Source organism: Pagrus major, chromosome 1, assembly GCF_040436345.1.
Source record: "Pagrus major chromosome 1, Pma_NU_1.0".
NCBI lineage: Eukaryota > Metazoa > Chordata > Actinopteri > Spariformes > Sparidae > Pagrus > Pagrus major.
Window position 1 is genome coordinate 647,839 of NC_133215.1, and position 18,474 is coordinate 666,312.

At 47.9% G+C, this 18,474-nt stretch overlaps 2 protein-coding genes across 2 annotated transcripts; one reads left to right on the forward strand and one right to left on the reverse strand.

Annotated features, from left to right (window-relative positions):
- The first annotated feature begins 237 nt into the window (after positions 1-237).
- On the forward strand, positions 238-5,303 carry dpy30 (dpy-30 histone methyltransferase complex regulatory subunit). Its single transcript, XM_073469142.1, has 5 exons — positions 238-294; positions 2,680-2,720; positions 3,174-3,221; positions 4,669-4,811; positions 5,146-5,303. Exons 1-5 carry the CDS (start codon positions 285-287, stop codon positions 5,216-5,218), a joined length of 315 nt encoding a protein of 104 aa, XP_073325243.1. The 5' UTR covers positions 238-284; the 3' UTR covers positions 5,219-5,303.
- A 716-nt stretch (positions 5,304-6,019) lies between these two features.
- Positions 6,020-16,001, reverse strand: psen2 (presenilin 2). Its single transcript, XM_073487646.1, has 11 exons — positions 15,283-16,001; positions 14,370-14,525; positions 14,038-14,264; positions 13,820-13,961; positions 11,284-11,351; positions 10,907-11,127; positions 10,708-10,806; positions 9,389-9,454; positions 8,981-9,067; positions 8,785-8,900; positions 6,020-8,060 (listed from the first exon to the last, which is right to left on the reverse strand). Exons 2-11 carry the CDS (start codon positions 14,499-14,501, stop codon positions 7,905-7,907), a joined length of 1,314 nt encoding a protein of 437 aa, XP_073343747.1. The 5' UTR covers positions 14,502-14,525; positions 15,283-16,001; the 3' UTR covers positions 6,020-7,904.
- Positions 16,002-18,474: the final 2,473 nt, after the last annotated feature.

Below are 18,474 nucleotides of genomic sequence, written 5' to 3' on the forward strand. Positions count from 1 at the left end.
CAATAAAGGTACAAATCATATACAAAAAACATCAAGTCAAGATTTGTTATGAATCAAACTAGTCGTAAGATGTCGTAATTTACATAATCAACATAAATGCGTAAATCCATATAAAGAGTGACACGTAAAAACATGTGAATTAGCACCAATAGACGTCCGTGCTTTTATTTTGAAGTACATCTACACAAACCGGATACTCGCGCGGCGCCCGGATGTATTTCCTGCGCAGCCTCCGAACGGAATCGACGTACGTCAGAAATCCTGCGTAAATATCCACAACAAACATGGCGGACGGTAAGTTCATTGTTGACCATTGATCGAATTTTTCGCAGTTTTTGCTGTTTTTCGGCTTCTTTGCTGCGTGTTTCCGGTTTGTTTTGATGATTTGATGACACGGTTCAACCCGCAGCGGCGGATTCGAGCCGTTAATGAGGTTTATAAACCGGACAGACAGCGGGAAAGTGATGCTAGGCTAACTAAAGTGATGCTAGGCTAACTAACCGCCGCGCGCAGCGCAGCAGTGCAGCGGTGCAGCGCGACCGACACCCGCGAGGAAGAGTCAACGTCTGTGTCTGTGGGTCAGAACAGAGTCCAGTAGCGTCCCACAGAGTCCAGTAGCGTCCCACAGAGTCCAGTAGAGTCTCCAGAGTCCAGTAGAGTCTCCACAGAGTCCAGTAGAGTCTCCACAGAGTCCAGTAGAGTCCAGCAGAGTCCAGCAGCGTCCCCAGAGTCCAGTAGAGTCCAGTAGAGTCCAGTAGAGTCTCCACAGAGTCCAGTAGAGTCTCCACAGAGTCCAGCAGAGTCCAGCAGAGTCCAGCAGCGTCCCCAGAGTCCAGTAGAGTCCAGTAGAGTCCAGTAGAGTCCAGTAGAGTCTCCACAGAGTCCAGTAGAGTCTCCACAGAGTCCAGCAGAGTCTCCACAGAGTCCAGCAGAGTCCAGTAGAGTCCAGCAGAGTCCAGCAGCGTCCCCAGAGTCCAGTAGAGTCCAGTAGAGTCCAGTAGAGTCTCCACAGAGTCCAGTAGAGTCTCCACAGAGTCCAGCAGAGTCCAGCAGAGTCCAGCAGAGTCCAGCAGAGTCCAGCAGCGTCCCCAGAGTCCAGTAGAGTCCAGTAGAGTCCAGTAGAGTCTCCAGAGTCCAGTAGAGTCTCCACAGAGTCCAGTAGAGTCTCCACAGAGTCCAGTAGAGTCCCCACAGAGTCCAGTAGAGTCTCCACAGAGTCCAGCAGAGTCTCCACAGAGTCCAGCAGAGTCTCCACAGAGTCCAGCAGAGTCCAGTAGAGTCTCCAGAGTCCAGCAGAGTCCAGTAGAGTCTCCACAGAGTCCAGCAGAGTCTCCAGAGTCCAGTAGAGTCCAGCAGAGTCCAGTAGAGTCTCCAGAGTCCAGTAGAGTCTCCACAGAGTCCAGCAGAGTCCAGTAGAGTCTCCAGAGTCCAGTAGCGTCTCCACAGAGTCCAGTAGCGTCCCACAGAGTCCAGTAGAGTCTCCAGAGTCCAGTAGAGTCTCCACAGAGTCCAGTAGAGTCTCCACAGAGTCCAGTAGAGTCTCCACAGAGTCCAGTAGAGTCCAGCAGAGTCCAGCAGCGTCCCCAGAGTCCAGTAGAGTCCAGTAGAGTCCAGTAGAGTCTCCACAGAGTCCAGTAGAGTCTCCACAGAGTCCAGTAGAGTCTCCACAGAGTCCAGCAGAGTCCAGCAGAGTCCAGCAGAGTCCAGCAGCGTCCCCAGAGTCCAGTAGAGTCCAGTAGAGTCCAGTAGAGTCTCCACAGAGTCCAGTAGAGTCCCCACAGAGTCCAGTAGAGTCTCCACAGAGTCCAGTAGAGTCTCCAGAGTCCAGTAGAGTCTCCACAGAGTCCAGTAGAGTCTCCAGAGTCCAGTAGAGTCTCCACAGAGTCCAGTAGAGTCTCCACAGAGTCCAGTAGAGTCTCCACAGAGTCCAGTAGAGTCTCCACAGAGTCCAGCAGAGTCTCCACAGAGTCCAGCAGAGTCTCCACAGAGTCCAGCAGAGTCCAGTAGAGTCTCCAGAGTCCAGCAGAGTCCAGTAGCGTCTCCAGAGTCCAGCAGAGTCCAGTAGAGTCTCCACAGAGTCCAGCAGAGTCTCCAGAGTCCAGTAGAGTCCAGCAGAGTCCAGTAGAGTCTCCAGAGTCCAGTAGAGTCTCCACAGAGTCCAGCAGAGTCCAGTAGCGTCTCCACAGAGTCCAGTAGCGTCTCCACAGAGTCCAGTAGAGTCTCCACAGAGTCCAGTAGAGTCTCCACAGAGTCCAGTAGAGTCTCCACAGAGTCCAGTAGAGTCTCCACAGAGTCCAGTAGCGTCTCCACAGAGTCCAGTAGAGTCTCCACAGAGTCTCCAGAGTCCAGTAGAGTCTCCACAGAGTCTCCACAGAGTCCAGTAGAGTCTCCACAGAGTCTCCACAGAGTCCAGTAGAGTCTCCACAGAGTCTCCACAGAGTCCAGTAGAGTCTCCACAGAGTCCAGTAGAGTCTCCACAGAGTCCAGTAGAGTCTCCACAGAGTCCAGTAGAGTCTCCACAGAGTCCAGCAGAGTTCTGGGGAAAGCCTCGTGTTTCTGACCCGGTTAATCAGTTAAAAAGTCCTGTCAAATCCAATTTCTGAGAAGTTCTCCAAAGATCATCTTCATCTTTTCTCTTGATCTCAAATAAACCTTTAAATGTTCTCGTTTGTCTTTCAGATCACACAGATGCAGATCAGTCCATGGAGGGACACACACCTGTGAGTACACACTGACACACACTGACACACACCTGTGAGTACACACTGACACACACTGACACACACTGACACACACCTGTGAGTACACACTGACACACACTGACACACACTGACACACACCTGTGAGTACACACTGACACACACCTGTGAGTACACACTGACACACACTGACACACACCTGTGAGTACACACTGACACACACCTGTGAGTACACACTGACACACACTGACACACACCTGTGAGTACACACTGACACACACTGACACACACTGACACACACCTGTGAGTACACACTGAGTGTCCCATGTGTCAGTGTCAGTCTGTGTCCAGGGCGTGTTTAGCCTAGCTTAGCACAAAGACTGGACGCAGGGGGAAACTGTTAGCTGATGACTGTCACAGCAGGAAAGATCATCTTTTCAGTTTCACTGCTGATGAACATGAATCCTCCTGCAGGTGTCTGAAAACCCTCACGCAGAGTACGGCCTGACGGAAAACATCCAGGTAACACACACACACACACACACACACACACACAGTGTAATAAGAAGGTAAAGGCAGACTCCCAGCATGCTTTGTTTGTTTGTTTATTGGTTTAAATATACAGAGACAATGCACATTAATAAACATTTCTGTAAACATGCCAGTTTAGCCACGTTGGCTAATTTTCAACCGTAGTCTCTGGGGCAGGTGACTTGAGCACTACAATAAAAAATACATTAAATAATATACAAACACAAAACAGTACTATGCCTACTTATAAAGTACAGTATACAATACAATATATTACAGTGCATACAATAAAATACCTTCATTACAGTTTCAGAACAGATGGTCACATAATTGACCGTCTCTCAACCATAGTTTTAAATTTCTTTTAAAAGAAAGATAAGTGTCATACTCCCTGAGCTGCACTGGAAGAGTATTCCAGGTGTGAGTAGCTCTCACCGAGAAGGCTGCCTGACCAAAAGCAGTCCTTCTTTTTGGAACTACACAGTCCCCTCTGCTGACAGACCTAGTATGTCTGTCAGTGGATGTTTTCTGTGTAATAAAAGTACCAAGGGGGGGAGGAGCCAAGCCATGTAGGATCTTATAAGTGAGACAGGCATCTTTGAATTTAATGAAGTTGTCCCAGCTCAATAGATTGTAATTTGAAATGCTGTGACAGTGATGATAAGTATTTGACTTCTTGTCCAGTACTTTCACAGCCTGATGGTAAACTACTTGTACAGATTTTAATGTTGTACAAGAGGCTTGTGCCCAGCTGGTCAAACAGTATGACAGGTGTGACATAATGATAGCATTAAAATACAATACCGCTGCTTTTGTTGACAGTGAGTTTCTGATGTGGCGGAAATTTGATAAATGAAACTTTGCTGTGTTTACTACTAATTTAATTGTTTTTTTGAATGTAAGATTTGAATCAATTTTTATTCCAAGATATTTATATTCAGACACAACTGTCAACTTTTCCCTAGTAACATAGACATCAGGTAATACGGTATTCGTCGAACTTTTAGTAAAAATCATGCATACCGTTTTCTTAGTGTTTAGATGCAGACATGAATTTTTCAGCCATTCGACAACCGGGGTGATTGCTGCCGTTAACTTATTTGCAGCTTGCTGCTTGGTTGCTGCATGAACATAAATGACCGTATCATCTGCATACATCTGCATGTCAGACTCACTGCATACAGATGGAAGATCATTTATGTAAAGTCTAAACAACAGTGGTCCCAATATGGAACCTTGGGGGACACCAAAACTACAACCAAGGACAGAGGATAACTCACCATTTGCCCTAACTCTCTGAGTTCTACCTTCAAGATAAGACTTCATGTATCTGATGGTATTAGGGGAGAAGTTGTACCGAGAAAGCTTAGTGAGAAGGACACCGTGATGCACAGTGTCGAAGGCTTTCTTTAGATCTAAAAATGCGGCTTCTCCTCAGAGGACGGTGGAGAACGAGAAGGCAAGTGCTGAGAAGATCTCGAAGCAGAAGGTGGATCTGCAGGCGCTGCCGACCAGAGCGTACCTGGACCAGACGGTGGTGCCCATCCTGCTGCAGGGCCTGTCGGTGCTCGCCAAGGACAGGTCAGACCGCCGCCGCCGCCACGTCACATTTCATAACACAGATATTACAACACAGTTTACATCAGAGTGAGAGGAAACCACACTGACGTTCTGTCAGAGACGTGATACCAATACAAGGTTTAGGTCCCATCAACCTCTGAAGAAGAGATATTATTGGCTGCTGAGGACGCTGGTCGACCAATCAGGAGCTGCAGTGTTCGATTCTGCAGCTCATCTAATAAAAATGAATGAAATCAGTAATTAGTGAACTTTCAGTTTCCTTTGGTTTTGGTGGTTTATGAAAAATGTAAAATGTTTCTTCAATGTTTAATATTTTGTTGTTTTTTTGTTGCAGACCTCCGAACCCCATCGAGTATCTGGCAGCGTTCCTGCTGAAGAACAAATCCCAGTTTGAGGAGAGAAATTAAACGTTTGATTCAGTAGAAACTTGTTTTGTTTGTTAATGAACTGTTAGACTGTTTTTTTAATCCAGAATAAACATGTTGATGTGAAGAGGAGCTGACTCTGGGATTTTATTCTGAAAGGATCATTCTGCTCTGACTGACAAGGGTCAGTTCAACATCTTGGGTGATGAAACACTGTTTAGCTTAGCTTAGCTTAGCATAAAGACGGGAAGCAAGGGGGAACTGCTGCTGAAACAAGAGTAGTGAAGCAGTCTGAGTGTGAAGTTATGATCCTTGTCATTAAGCTGTAGCTAATAATTCAATGAATACATAAATGTGTAAATATACACAAATATAATTTATCAACATTATCTAGAAATAAAGATTAAAATCATTCAGATGGTAACAAATATTTTAATTTTAACTAAAGTTCTTCTGATTTATGACGATCTTTACCAACATTGTGGACCAAGAAGTGCAAAAATATACAAATATGTAAAGACGTAATATTTAAATATATAATATTTAAAGTAAAACGTAACAAAGTTCTGTTATCAGAATCATTATCAGACAAACATGTCTCAGAGGTCAGATTTGTTCCTGTCAGCTCAAAGTAACAAACATGTTTGTGCCTTCTGATGGTTAGAAGGACTTTTTAAAACCAGCCGTGTGATTCGACTCATCCCAGAGTCTTCAACCAGAACAGCTGTGGGACGCCGTGCATGTGTGGACCCGTCCATCACGTTCGTGTCCACCTGGTCACTGAGCTGGACCAGACAGGAAGTTGCTGCCAAACCAAAGCGAGAAGCTAAAAGAGGCTCGAAGTTCATTAGAATCATTTTATTTCATTACAGCAGTTGAACAGTTGTACTTTATTGCACAGAAAGATGAAATAAAACAAGTTTGACACCTGAATCACTTTCTACAAAATGTATATAAAGCCCCCCCCCCACGTGTGTTAGTAATAAAGCTAAAAGACAGTTTGGTGTTTATTCTTCAAACAGAAGGAAACATCTCGAGACAAACGTCCACCTGCAGCTCAGCAGAGACGAGGATGTCTGAGGAGCGTCGGCGTGCGTGTGTTCACCTTTATTATCCACGGTGATGCAAATATCACCTGCCCTGTTTCTGTCTGTCTCCGATACTGCGGCAGGAAATGAAAGCTGATCAGCAGCTAGGAAAGAAAATGATTTAAGCAGAAGAGTAAAGTTGTAATATTTCAACAATACAGTCCAAAATTTACAAGAGTTTTGATTTAGATCAAAAGAAAGACTTTAAAATCATATTTCAGGATCAAGGTGGATGTTTTTCTTGAACATTTAGGAGGAAAAGACAGAAACCAAAGAAAAACAAACAAATATCTGATGATTATTTTCTTGATTAAACTTTTTTGTCTGTAAAATGTTGGAAAACAGTGAAAATGACCGTCAACCATCCAAACTGTGAAAGACCAGGTGTTAAATTCACTGTGACAAAGAAAGGCATCAAAGTTCATATCTGAGCAGCTGGAAACACCAAATCATCAATCAATCGTTCATATCACAGCTGCAGATCATCGTTCAATCAACCAACTGCTGCAGCTCCGACACTTTTCTTTACATCTTCAGTTAAAGTTCTGTTGTTGAATCGCTAACGAAGACGAGACGTCAGTTGTATTAATTCTGTTTTTGTTTCAGTTCAGTTGAGACGTTTGTAGGTTACAACTCTGCAACACGGCTGACTGTCTCAGTTTAAACCAGGTTTAATTAAACCTTCATTAACCTGATCTGAGTTTAAATGACTCCTCGCTGAGACGTCCGTCCTTCATCACGGAGGAAACATTAAAGGTGTTATTGAACGTTTCCTTCAATCTGCTTCATTTGGATGTTTTTTGGGTTTTTTGCCACAAACTGGCAACTAATAGACGCCAGATCAACAAAACGATCATTTTGAAGGAGAAGAGACTTTTATTCTGCAAATCTACAAACTCAAAAAGATCTGCCGTCATAAAAATGTTTTCAATACGACCTTAACGTTTCACTGTGACGGTTTATCTTTTAACTTCCTGTCTAGACAGGAAGTGAGAATCAGTTTCATAATCTACTGTCAGATTATTTTAAATGTTAAATTATCGATCACATGTTAATTAAATAGTTTATAAACTGTTAAAACGTGTATGAATCAGCTGGTGCAGCGATTGAAGGTCAGACTGAGACGTTGTTTACTGAAGCCGACAGGAAGTTAAAAGACAAAACAGGAAGTGTAGCGAACACAAACGTGTCTGTGTGAGGTCACTAACGAGCAGAGTGAATCTTTACTGATCAAAAACAGGAATGTTTGTTAGCGGTGACGGACAGGAGCATCAGCCAATCAGATGCAGCCGCGGTGGTCTCTGGTCACAGTCAGTCAGCGAGTGTTACATCCAAACTGTCCCCCAGAAACAGACAGTCTACAGACTAATGCGGATCTTCCTTTAAAGTCAGCAGGTGATCAGGAACACACCTGAGCAGAAACAACCAGGTGACCTTCAGCCACCGTCACCACCTCATACCCACGCCAGCTTCCTGTCTGCATTACATCACTTCCTGTGGTTTAGTCAGCGCATCATGTTCCCCAAACAGACTTTTAAAAAGACAGGACGTGGTCTTTGTGCATCACATCATCAGACGGCAGCGGGCCTGCAGGACAACGAGGAAGAGGAGGAGGCAGGTGAGGGGGGCGTGGCTTCCTGTCAGATGTAAAACTGGTGAGCAGCCAGGTTGTCCATGAAGGGCTGAACCAGGAAGTCCGTGGAGAAGTAGAAGACGAGCCCGAAGGTGATGGAGATGGGCAGCGCCGGCAGAGCCTTCTTAAAGATGGCCAACAGCAGCAGAGTCAGACACAGGCCCTGAGACAGGTGGAGGACAGGTGAGATACAGGTGGAGGACAGGTGGTGGACAGGTGAGTTACAGGTGGTGGACAGGTGGGTTACAGGTGGTGGACAGGTGGGTTACAGGTGGAGGACAGGTGAGTTACAGGTGGTGGACAGGTGGGTTACAGGTGGTGGACAGGTGGGTTACAGGTGGTGGACAGGTGGGTTACAGGTGGAGGACAGGTGGAGGACAGGTGAGATACAGGTGGAGGACAGGTGGGATACAAGTGGAGGACAGGTGGTGGACAGGTGAGATACAGGTGGAGGACAGGTGGGATACAAGTGGAGGACAGGTGGTGGACAGGTGAGATACAGGTTGAGGACAGGTGAGATACAGGTGGAGGACAGGTGGTGGACAGGTGAGATACAGATGGAGGACAGGTGAGATACAGGTGGTGGACAGGTGAGATACAGGTGGAGGACAGGTGGAGGACAGTTGAGATACAGGTGGAGGACAGGTGGAGGACAGGTGGAGGACAGTTGAGATACAGGTGGAGGACAGGTGAGATACAGGTGGAGGACAGGTGGAGGACAGGTGGTGGACAGGTGAGATACAGGTGGAGGACAGGTGAGATACAGGTGGAGGACAGGTGGAGGACAGGCTCGTAGATGTTCTGAAGCTTGTTAACAGGAGCAAACAGACTTCGGTGCTGAGTCTCCGTCAGGGTGGAGGTCTGACACGTGTAGATCTAAAACTTACGATGAGAATGGCGACGAAGCAGGCGAGCGTCGTGTTCCAGTCTCCGCCTGTCGCTGCAGCTTTCCCCACCAGAACGCTGTAGAAGATGAAATCCCCGAGGCCGAGCTTCACCCCTCCTACACACACCAAACACACCTTTAGTGTCCCACAGAGACACAACACACACACCATCAGTCCAACACGTGTCTGAACTCACTGTCCTCCTCCAGCTCGTCCTCTGGAAACGACCGTGGCTGTCGACTCTCAGGCTCCGCCCCCCTGCTGCTCTGCTCCGCCTCCTCGTCTAAAAGACAAAATGGCGGCAGGGTGACAGCGTGAACATAACGAACAGATCCAAAACATCTGTCAACATCTGGTTATCGGTGTGCGCCGAACAATTATAAACAAAAACATTAAAATGATGTAAAATCAGATGTTTATATTTTTATATTTTTACTGAAGTGAACCTTTTACAGAACACGTGAGTTCTTTGTGTATTCTGGCACTTAAAGACCACAGCACACTGTACAACATCACACTGTACAGGTGTCCATGACATCGTCTCCACCCCCTCATTTCCCATGATTCCCAGCTTGTGACCCAGCTGTTGTTTGTGATGTCAGACCTGTTTCGTGTCCGGAGTGCGGAGCGTCGTTCGGGCTCGCCATCCCCACCGTCCACATCATGGCGGCTGAAAACACACAAACAAACAAAACCACAAAATCTCATTCTGTCCTCCACCTGCTCTCCTTAGTCAGACTATAACAATCACAAAGACACGTCGAGGGTGTAAATAAATAACATCTTCAGATCAGGTTGATCTCTGTGATCACAGCAGACGAGCTGTATGGAGACATCTGATGTTTCTTTGTCTCCAGCTGCTTCAGGTGTTCAGCAGAATCCACCAAACAGGCTCCTCACATGTGCAGAACCTGCCTTAGAAACATCATGTTTTTAAGTTTTCTTCAGTATCACAGTGATCCAGTGATAGTCGTCTGTACATCCACAGGTTCACTGCTAACAGGAAGTGCTAACAGCTAATTCAGCAAAGTTTTAATGGAGTTTTGGAGCATTTTTTTTTGTTTTTTCCGTTTTAAATCATCTCCAGCTGCTTCAGTTGTTCAGCAGAACGCTGCAACTCTGTTTTACTGTGAAGCTCCAGAAATGTTCTGTGGACTACGAGACTTCACCTGACTTTATATCATCAGGAGAAGATGATGGCTGAGCCTGACTTTATATCATCAGGAGGAGATGATGGCTGAGCCTGACTTTATATCATCAGGAGGAGATGATGGCTGAGCCTGACTTTATATCATCAGGAGGAGATGATGGCTGAGCCTGACTTTATATCATCAGGAGGAGACGATGGCTGAGCCTGACTTTATATCATCAGGAGGAGATGATGGCTGAGCCTGACTTTACATCATCAGGAGGAGATGATGGCTGAGCCTGACTTTATATCATCAGGAGGAGATGATGGCTGAGCCTGACTTTACATCATCAGGAGGAGATGATGGCTGAGCCTGACTTTATATCATCAGGAGGAGATGATGGCTGAGCCTGACTTTATATCATCAGGAGGAGATGATGGCTGAGCCTGACTTTACATCATCAGGAGGAGATGATGGCTGAGCCTGACTTTATATCATCAGGAGGAGATGATGGCTGAGCCTGACTTTATATCATCAGGAGGAGATGATGGCTGAGCCTGACTTTATATCATCAGGAGGAGATGATGGCTGAGCCTGACTTTATATCATCAGGAGGAGATGATGGCTGAGCCTGACTTTATATCATCAGGAGGAGGAGCTTGTGGGAGTTGTCTCTGCAGCAGTATCGTGGTGTTGAAGGTACTGACCGTGGAAGCCTGACGTCAACCTGTTGACCTGTCGCAGCAGGAACTCTGAGGGGAATCAGAACAAGTAACAGGCTGAATGGACTCACATGAGTAGATGAGGGCGGGGAAGATGGGCTCGTTACGTTCTTGAGCTGTTTCCACCAACATCCTGAGAGGACCTTTAGGTGACAGGACGGCCACCAGGTCTGTAACAACACAAAGAACCAGAGCAAGGCACGATGGGAAACAAATATCAGCAGGTAAAGCTTTGATGAATTCATGTGCAGTGTCACGGTGTGGACTCACCGTAGACGGAGATGGCTCCCAGGATGACCCAGGCCGACCACTCGGGCAGGTATTTGATGAAGACGAGGGCCATGAGGGCGCTGATGAGGATCAGGTAGGCCTGCTGCAGCTGGAGCGGGCCCTTCCAGTGGATACAGATCATCCCCACCGCCCCGAAGTTCCAGATGATCACCCCCACCGTCGGGTAGTCCACCGCCAGGTTGTACGTCTTAAACACTTCGCTGGAGACAGAGGAAGACCACGATGAAGCAGCAGACCCGTTCAATACTCCAGAGCGGACTCTGAAGCGTCCTTCAGCTGCGGACTGTTAACTGTCTGCGGCCGCACTTTAAATAAAGTTACGACACCAAACAAAGTGACGAGTCAGCAGGACTCACCCCAGGTACATGAAGCTGAACCAGAAGAGCAGCATGAGGGAGGACAGGATGAGCCAGCCGTGGATGAACTGAGACACAGACACATCAGGTCAATGACAGCTGCTGAGGAGACAGCGCCCCCCAGCAGCCGGAGGTCCAACTGCACACACCACACACACCACACACACTCTGTAACACACCACACACACCACACACACCACACACACTCTGTAACACACCACACACACCACACACACCACACACACTCTGTAACACACCGCACACACCACACACACCACACACCTTCAGACACTCTGTAACACACCACACACACCACACACCTTCAGACACTCTGTAACACACAACACACCACACACACTCTGTAACACACCACACACACCACACACCTTCAGACACTGTAACACACCACACACACCTTCAGACACTGTAACACACCACACACACCACACACCTTCAGGACACTCTGTAACACACCACACACACCACACACACCACACACACTCTGTAACACACCACACACACCACACACACCACACACACCGCACACACCACACACACCACACACACCACACACCTTCAGACACTCTGTAACACACCACACACACCACACACCTTCAGACACTCTGTAACACACAACACACCCACACACACTCTGTAACACACACACACACACCACACACTTCAGACACTGTAACACACCACACACACCTTCAGACACTGTAACACACCACACACACCACACACCTTCAGACACTCTGTAACACACCACACACACCACACACACCACACACACTCTGTAACACACCACACACACCACACACACCACACACACAGCACACAACCACACACACCACACACACCACACACCTTCAGACACTCTGTAACACACCACACACACCACACACCTTCAGACACTCTGTAACACACAACACACACTCTGTAACACACACACACACACCACACACCTTCAGACACTGTAACACACCACACACACCTTCAGACACTGTAACACACCACACACACCACACGCACTCTGTAACACACCACACACACCACACACCTTCAGACACTCTGTAACACACCACACACACCACACACCTTCAGACACTGTAACACACACACACACACCACACACCTTCAGACACTCTGTAACACACCACACACACCACACACCTTCAGACACTCTGTAACACACCACACACACCGCACACACCACACACTTCAGACACTCTGTAACACACCCACACACACCACACACCTTCAGACACTCTATAACACACCACACACACCACACACCTTCAGACACTGTAACACACCACACACACCACACACCTTCAGACACTGTAACACACCACACACACCACACACCTTCAGACACTCTGTAACACACCACACACAACACACACACCTTCAGACACTGTAACACACCACACACACCACACACCTTCAGACACTCTGTAACACACCACACACACCACACACCTTCAGACACTCTGTAACACACCACACACACCACACACACCTTCAGACACTCTGTAACCACACCACACACACCTTCAGACACTCTGTAACACACCACACACACCTTCAGACACTCTGTAACACACCACACACACCACACACCTTCAGACACTCTGTAACACACCACACACACCTTCAGACACTCTGTAACACACCACACACACCACACACAACACCACACACCTTCAGACACTCTGTAACACACACCACACACACCACACACCTTCAGACACTGTAACACACCACACACACCCACACACCCTTCAGACACTCTGTAACACACCACACACACCTTCAGACACTCTGTAACACACCACACACACCACACACCTTCAGACACTCTGTAACACACCACACACACCACACACCTTCAGACACTCTGTAACACACCACACACACCACACACCTTCAGACACTGTAACACACCACACACACCTTCAGACACTCTGTAACACACCACACACATACCACACACCTTCAGACACTCTGTAACACACCACACACACCACACACCTTCAGACACTGTAACACACCCACACACCTTCAGACACTGTAACACACCACACACACCACACACCTTCAGACACTCTGTAACACACACACACACACCACACACCTTCAGACACTGTAACACACCACACACCTTCAGACACTCTGTACACACCACACACACCACACACCTTCAGACACTGTAACACACCACACACACCTTCAGACACTCTGTAACACACCACACACACCACACACCTTCAGACACTCTGTAACACACCACACACACCACACACACCTTCAGACACTCTGTAACACACCACACACACCACACACCTTCAGACACTGTAACACACCACACACACCTTCAGACACTCTGTAACACACCACACACACCACACACCTTCAGACACTCTGTAACACACCACACACCTTCAGACACTCTGTACACATCTCTGAGTGACGTCGTCTCTGAGTGACGTCGTCTCTGATTGGTTACTTAAAACTGAACAGCTGTGGTTCTGACCTTGTAGCAGCGGTACTTGTAGAGGACGACCAGGAAGATGGTCATGACCACGATGACGCTGATCATGATGATGGTGTTGAGGACGGAGTTGAGGAGCCGGCGGCCGACAGACGCGGTGTTCTCGGTGAACGGCGTGTAGATCCTGCGGGGACAAACATGGCGGTTAGCTGTGAGCGGAGGACTCGTCTGTGTGACGCGGCGGCTGAGTGTGGACCTACAGCTGCTGGTCCGTCTTCTCCGTGTAGAAGCTGACCGACTTGATGGTGGCGACCACGACCGCCATGCAGAGGGTGACGGGGATGAACAGCATGATGACGTGCTTGGCCCCGTACTTCAGAGTCAGCTCCTCGTCGTCTGCATCCACCTCCTGATCCGAGCCGCCGCCGCTGCCGCCGCCATCTGCAGCGGCCGGAGCAGCTGGACCCGCCCTCCTGCTCAGTCCGGGCTGCACCGACAGAGGGCGACAGTCAGGAAATACATCATCATTCACACTGTGATCAGTAACCTAAAGAACTGATGACGTGATGACACGAGACGACGCCACATTTACCCTTTTGGATGGAGCGTCAGTGGGCGGGTGGGGGTCCGGATCTTCTTTGTAGGACGGCACCACTGGATTCTCAGACGGGACCAATGCCGTCCTCTCGTTATAGGAGTCGTCGTCACTGTCCGAGGCGTTCATGGCTGCTGCACACGACAGCACCGACTGCAACGCACACACACACACACACACACACACACACAGATAACATCACCACACACAATATTTATCTGGAGGTTATTCAATCTAAAGTTCTTCATAAGCGCTGGGACCGGACGCCAGAATCAAATACCACAGTACTTTTGGCTCAGTACCTCGATATCGACGTGAGGAGGACGTTTCAGCCGACACACCAACATCACACACCTCAACTCTTTATCAAACACTGAGTCCATGCACGTCTCTGTGAGAGACGTCTGCGTCCTCACAGAGACGGTGGTCCGAACCATCGAGGCCGGACGGGGAAGCGAACGCGGGTCCGACACAGTGTTACTGAAACATACTTGAAGCGGCTCTGTGTAGTTTTACAGGAGAAGTTTTAACAATATTAACGAGGTAAAAACACAAAGCGTCCTCAGAGGAGACTGAAGTTGGACAAGTTACTGTCAGAGTGCTTTCTATTACATATTACTAGTTACCTTCAAAGTAATAGATTACTGACGTATTATCAGTTACGTGTTATATTACTCGACACTGTATTTAAGTACTTTTACTGAGTATTTTCACAGTTTGACATTAAAACCAACCCTTTTTAATGAAAGTTAAGAACTTGGCACCAGGAGGCCCCTGGCCTGGTTCTGGCCCCGGGCCTGGTTCTGGCCCCTGGCCCCCGGCCTGGTTCTGGCCCCACATCACTGACTCCGCCCCTGAAACACACGTCATAAATCCCTTTGACACTCCTGATAGACTCGTGAACATTTACCTGTCGGGAGCGTTTGGGTCTGTTGCTGTCTCACTGGATGTGTCCCGGGTCCTGACTGAAGGACGCGGACCGTCAGCTGGACTCTTCAGTTCGTGTGTGTGTGAGAGCAGCTGAAGTGGACCCGGACGGGGAGCGTCGGTCCGGACGGGGAGCGTCAGGGGACCGTTTCTGCCGGACTGAAGACGCACAAAGCAGAAAACACAGCAGCCTCTCGAAGTAAACACCGAGCGACAACCCGGAAGAGACAGTCAGCTGACCGCCGCGCCACGTGATCACCGTGACGTCACTGCAGCGGGGGAGGGGCAGATGATCTGAAGTGTTTTTTACTCATTTCTTCAGTTTTGGGCTCAACTGGACAATAATATATCATATAAAATATACAGGGGGGCAATGACATCACACAGTCTGATGTTTATTAACGAGATATTATCATAAATCTGTCTTCAAACATTTTTCATCAGTCAAAACTTCAAACGTTACATAAATATACCCTGTTAACTGTCAGCTTACAGATACTAATGTCTCGCTCCTTTAACGTGTAAAAACAATCCGTCACGTTTTCATTTTATTTGACTGTAAAATATCCGAAACCCTCTGCAGAGACCTGGAGTCCAACTCAGCCTCCATGTTGTTTGTGCCAGAATAATCCTCCTCACATCATCTTATACTGATGTAATAAATGTATGATGTAGTAAATGTATGATGTAATAAATGTATGATGTAATAAATGTATGATGTAGTAAATGTATGATGTAATAAATGTATGATGTAATAAATGTATGATGTAGTAAATGTATGATGTAGTAAATGTATGATGTAATAAATGTATGATGTAGTAATAATGGCGTCTGTGCTGATCTTTGTCTCTGAGCTGTGGTCAGACCGGAGCCACTGAAGCTCGACCCTCCTCACATTTATACTGTTTCCACTTACGGACGCGTGTTCACTGACACGTGAGCCTGTTTTCATTCAGTGCTGGAGATTTGCTGGTCCAGGTGTGTTTGGTGGGATTTTGAGGGCCTGATTGGGCCTCGCGAGTCCAGAACCCTACAGCAGACAGACCCTGACCCGATGAAGGTCTGCGTACCGAAACGTTGCTGTTGTCACTGCTTCGCTGCAGTGGAGCGGCCCGTGTGCCGGACGCTGCCTCCTGGAACAGACTGGATCCTGCTGTCCCAGGAGGCGACGCTCAGGTGGGACACGGTGACCCAGAGTCCATCTCCCCCTCGGCTCCGGACAGGAACCAGGACCAACACAATACCAATCAAACCAACACAACTGTGCTGCAGGCAGACCCACAAACTGACCTGAAAAACACATTAGTACAGACAGTAGTATGAAGGTTGTGTATGTGTAGCAGGCTGTGTAGCAAGTTGTGTATGTGTAGCAAGTTGTGTATGTGTAGCAGGTTGTGTATGTGTAGCAGGTTGTGTATGTGTAGCAAGTTGTGTATGTGTAGCAGGTTGTGTATGTGTAGCAGGTTGTGTAGCAGGCTGTGTAGCAAGTTGTGTATGTGTAGCAAGTTGTGTATGTGTAGCAGGTTGTGTAGCAGGCTGTGTAGCAGGTTGTGTATGTGTAGCAGGTTGTGTAGCAGGTTGTGTAGCAGGTTGTGTATATGTAGCAGGCTGTGTAGCAGGCTGTGTATGTGTAGCAGGTTGTGTAGCAGGTTGTGTATATGTAGCAGACTGTGTAGCAGGCTGTGTAGCAAGTTGTATATGTGTAGCAGGTTGTGTAGCAGGCTGTGTATGTGTAGCAGGCTGTGTAGCAAGTTGTGTATGTGTAGCAGGTTGTGTATGTGTAGCAGGTTGTGTAGCAGGCTGTGTAGCAGGTTGTGTATGTGTAGCAGGTTGTGTATATGTAGCAGGCTGTGTAGCAGGTTGTGTAGCAGGTTGTGTAACAGGCTGTGTAGCAAGTTGTGTATGTGTAGCAGGCTGTGTAGCAGGTTGTGTATGTGTAGCAGGTTGTGTATGTGTAGTAGGCTGTGTAGCAGGTTGTGTAGCAGGTTGTGTATATGTAGCAGGCTGTGTAGCAGGCTGTGTAGCAAGTTGTATATGTGTAGCAGGTTGTGTAGCAGGTTGTGTAGCAGGTTGTGTATGTGTAGCAGGCTGTGTAGCAGGTTGTGTAGCAGGTTGTGTATGTGTAGCAGGTTGTGTAGCAGGATGTGTAGCAGGCTGTGTAGCAGGTTGTGTAGCAGGTTGTGTATGTGTAGCAGGTTGTGTACGTGTAGCAGGTTGTGTAGCAGGCTGTGTAGCAGGTTGTGTACGTGTAGCAGGTTGTGTAGCAGGTTGTGTACGTGTAGCAGGCTGTGTAGCAGGCTGTGTATGTGTAGCAGGTTGTGTAGCAGGTTGTGTAGCAGGCTGTGTAGCAGGTTGTGTATGTGTAGCAGGTTGTGTAGCAGGTTGTGTATGTGTAGCAGGCTGTGTAGCAGGTTGTGTAGCAGGTTGTGTAGCAGGCTGTGTAGCAGGTTGTGTAGCAGGTTGTGTATGTGTAGCAGGTTGTGTAGCAGGTTGTGTAGCAGGTTGTGTAGCAGGCTGTGTAGCAGGTTGTGTAGCAGGTTGTGTAGCAGGTTGTGTACGTGTAGCAGGTTGTGTATGTGTAGCAGGTTGTGTAGCAGGTTGTGTAGCAGGCTGTGTAGCAGGTTGTGTAGCAGGTTGTGTAGCAGGTTGTGTATGTGTAGCAGGTTGTGTAGCAGGTTGTGTAGCAGGCTGTGTAGCAGGTTGTGTAGCAGGCTGTGTAGCAGGTTGTGTATGTGTAGCAGGCTGTGTAGCAGGCTGTGTATGTGTAGCAGGTTGTGTAGCAGGTTGTGTAGCAGGTTGTGTATGTGTAGCAGGCTGTGTAGCAGGCTGTGTATGCGTAGCAGGTTGTGTATGTGTAGCAGGTTGTGTAGCAGGCTGTGTAGCAGGTTGTGTAGCAGGTTGTGTAGCAGGCTGTGTAGCAGGCTGTGTATGTGTAGCAGGTTGTGTAGCAGGTTGTGTAGCAGGTTGTGTATGTGTAGCAGGTTGTGTAGCAGGCTGTGTAGCAGGTTGTGTAGCAGGTTGTGTAGCAGGTTGTGTATGTGTAGCAGGCTGTGTAGCAGGTTGTGTAGCAGGTTGTGTATGTGTAGCAGGTTGTGTAGCAGGATGTGTAGCAGGCTGTGTAGCAGGTTGTGTAGCAGGTTGTGTATGTGTAGCAGGTTGTGTACGTGTAGCAGGT

Excerpts from the sequence above, each read along its gene's own strand:
- dpy30 (XM_073469142.1), top strand. Across the intron at positions 2,721-3,173 it reads CCATGGAGGGACACACACCT|GTGTCTGAAAACCCTCACGC; the intron begins GTGAGTACACAC and ends ATCCTCCTGCAG. Across the intron at positions 4,812-5,145 it reads TCGGTGCTCGCCAAGGACAG|ACCTCCGAACCCCATCGAGT; the intron begins GTCAGACCGCCG and ends TTTTTGTTGCAG.
- psen2 (XM_073487646.1), bottom strand. The coding sequence starts at position 14,501 with ATGAACGCCTCGGACAGTGACGACGACTCCTATAACGAGAGGACGGCA. Across the intron at positions 11,352-13,819 it reads ACAAGTACCGCTGCTACAAG|TTCATCCACGGCTGGCTCAT; the intron begins GTCAGAACCACA and ends TCTGTGTCTCAG. Across the intron at positions 8,901-8,980 it reads GGACGAGCTGGAGGAGGACA|GAGGGGTGAAGCTCGGCCTC; the intron begins GTGAGTTCAGAC and ends TGGTGTGTGTAG.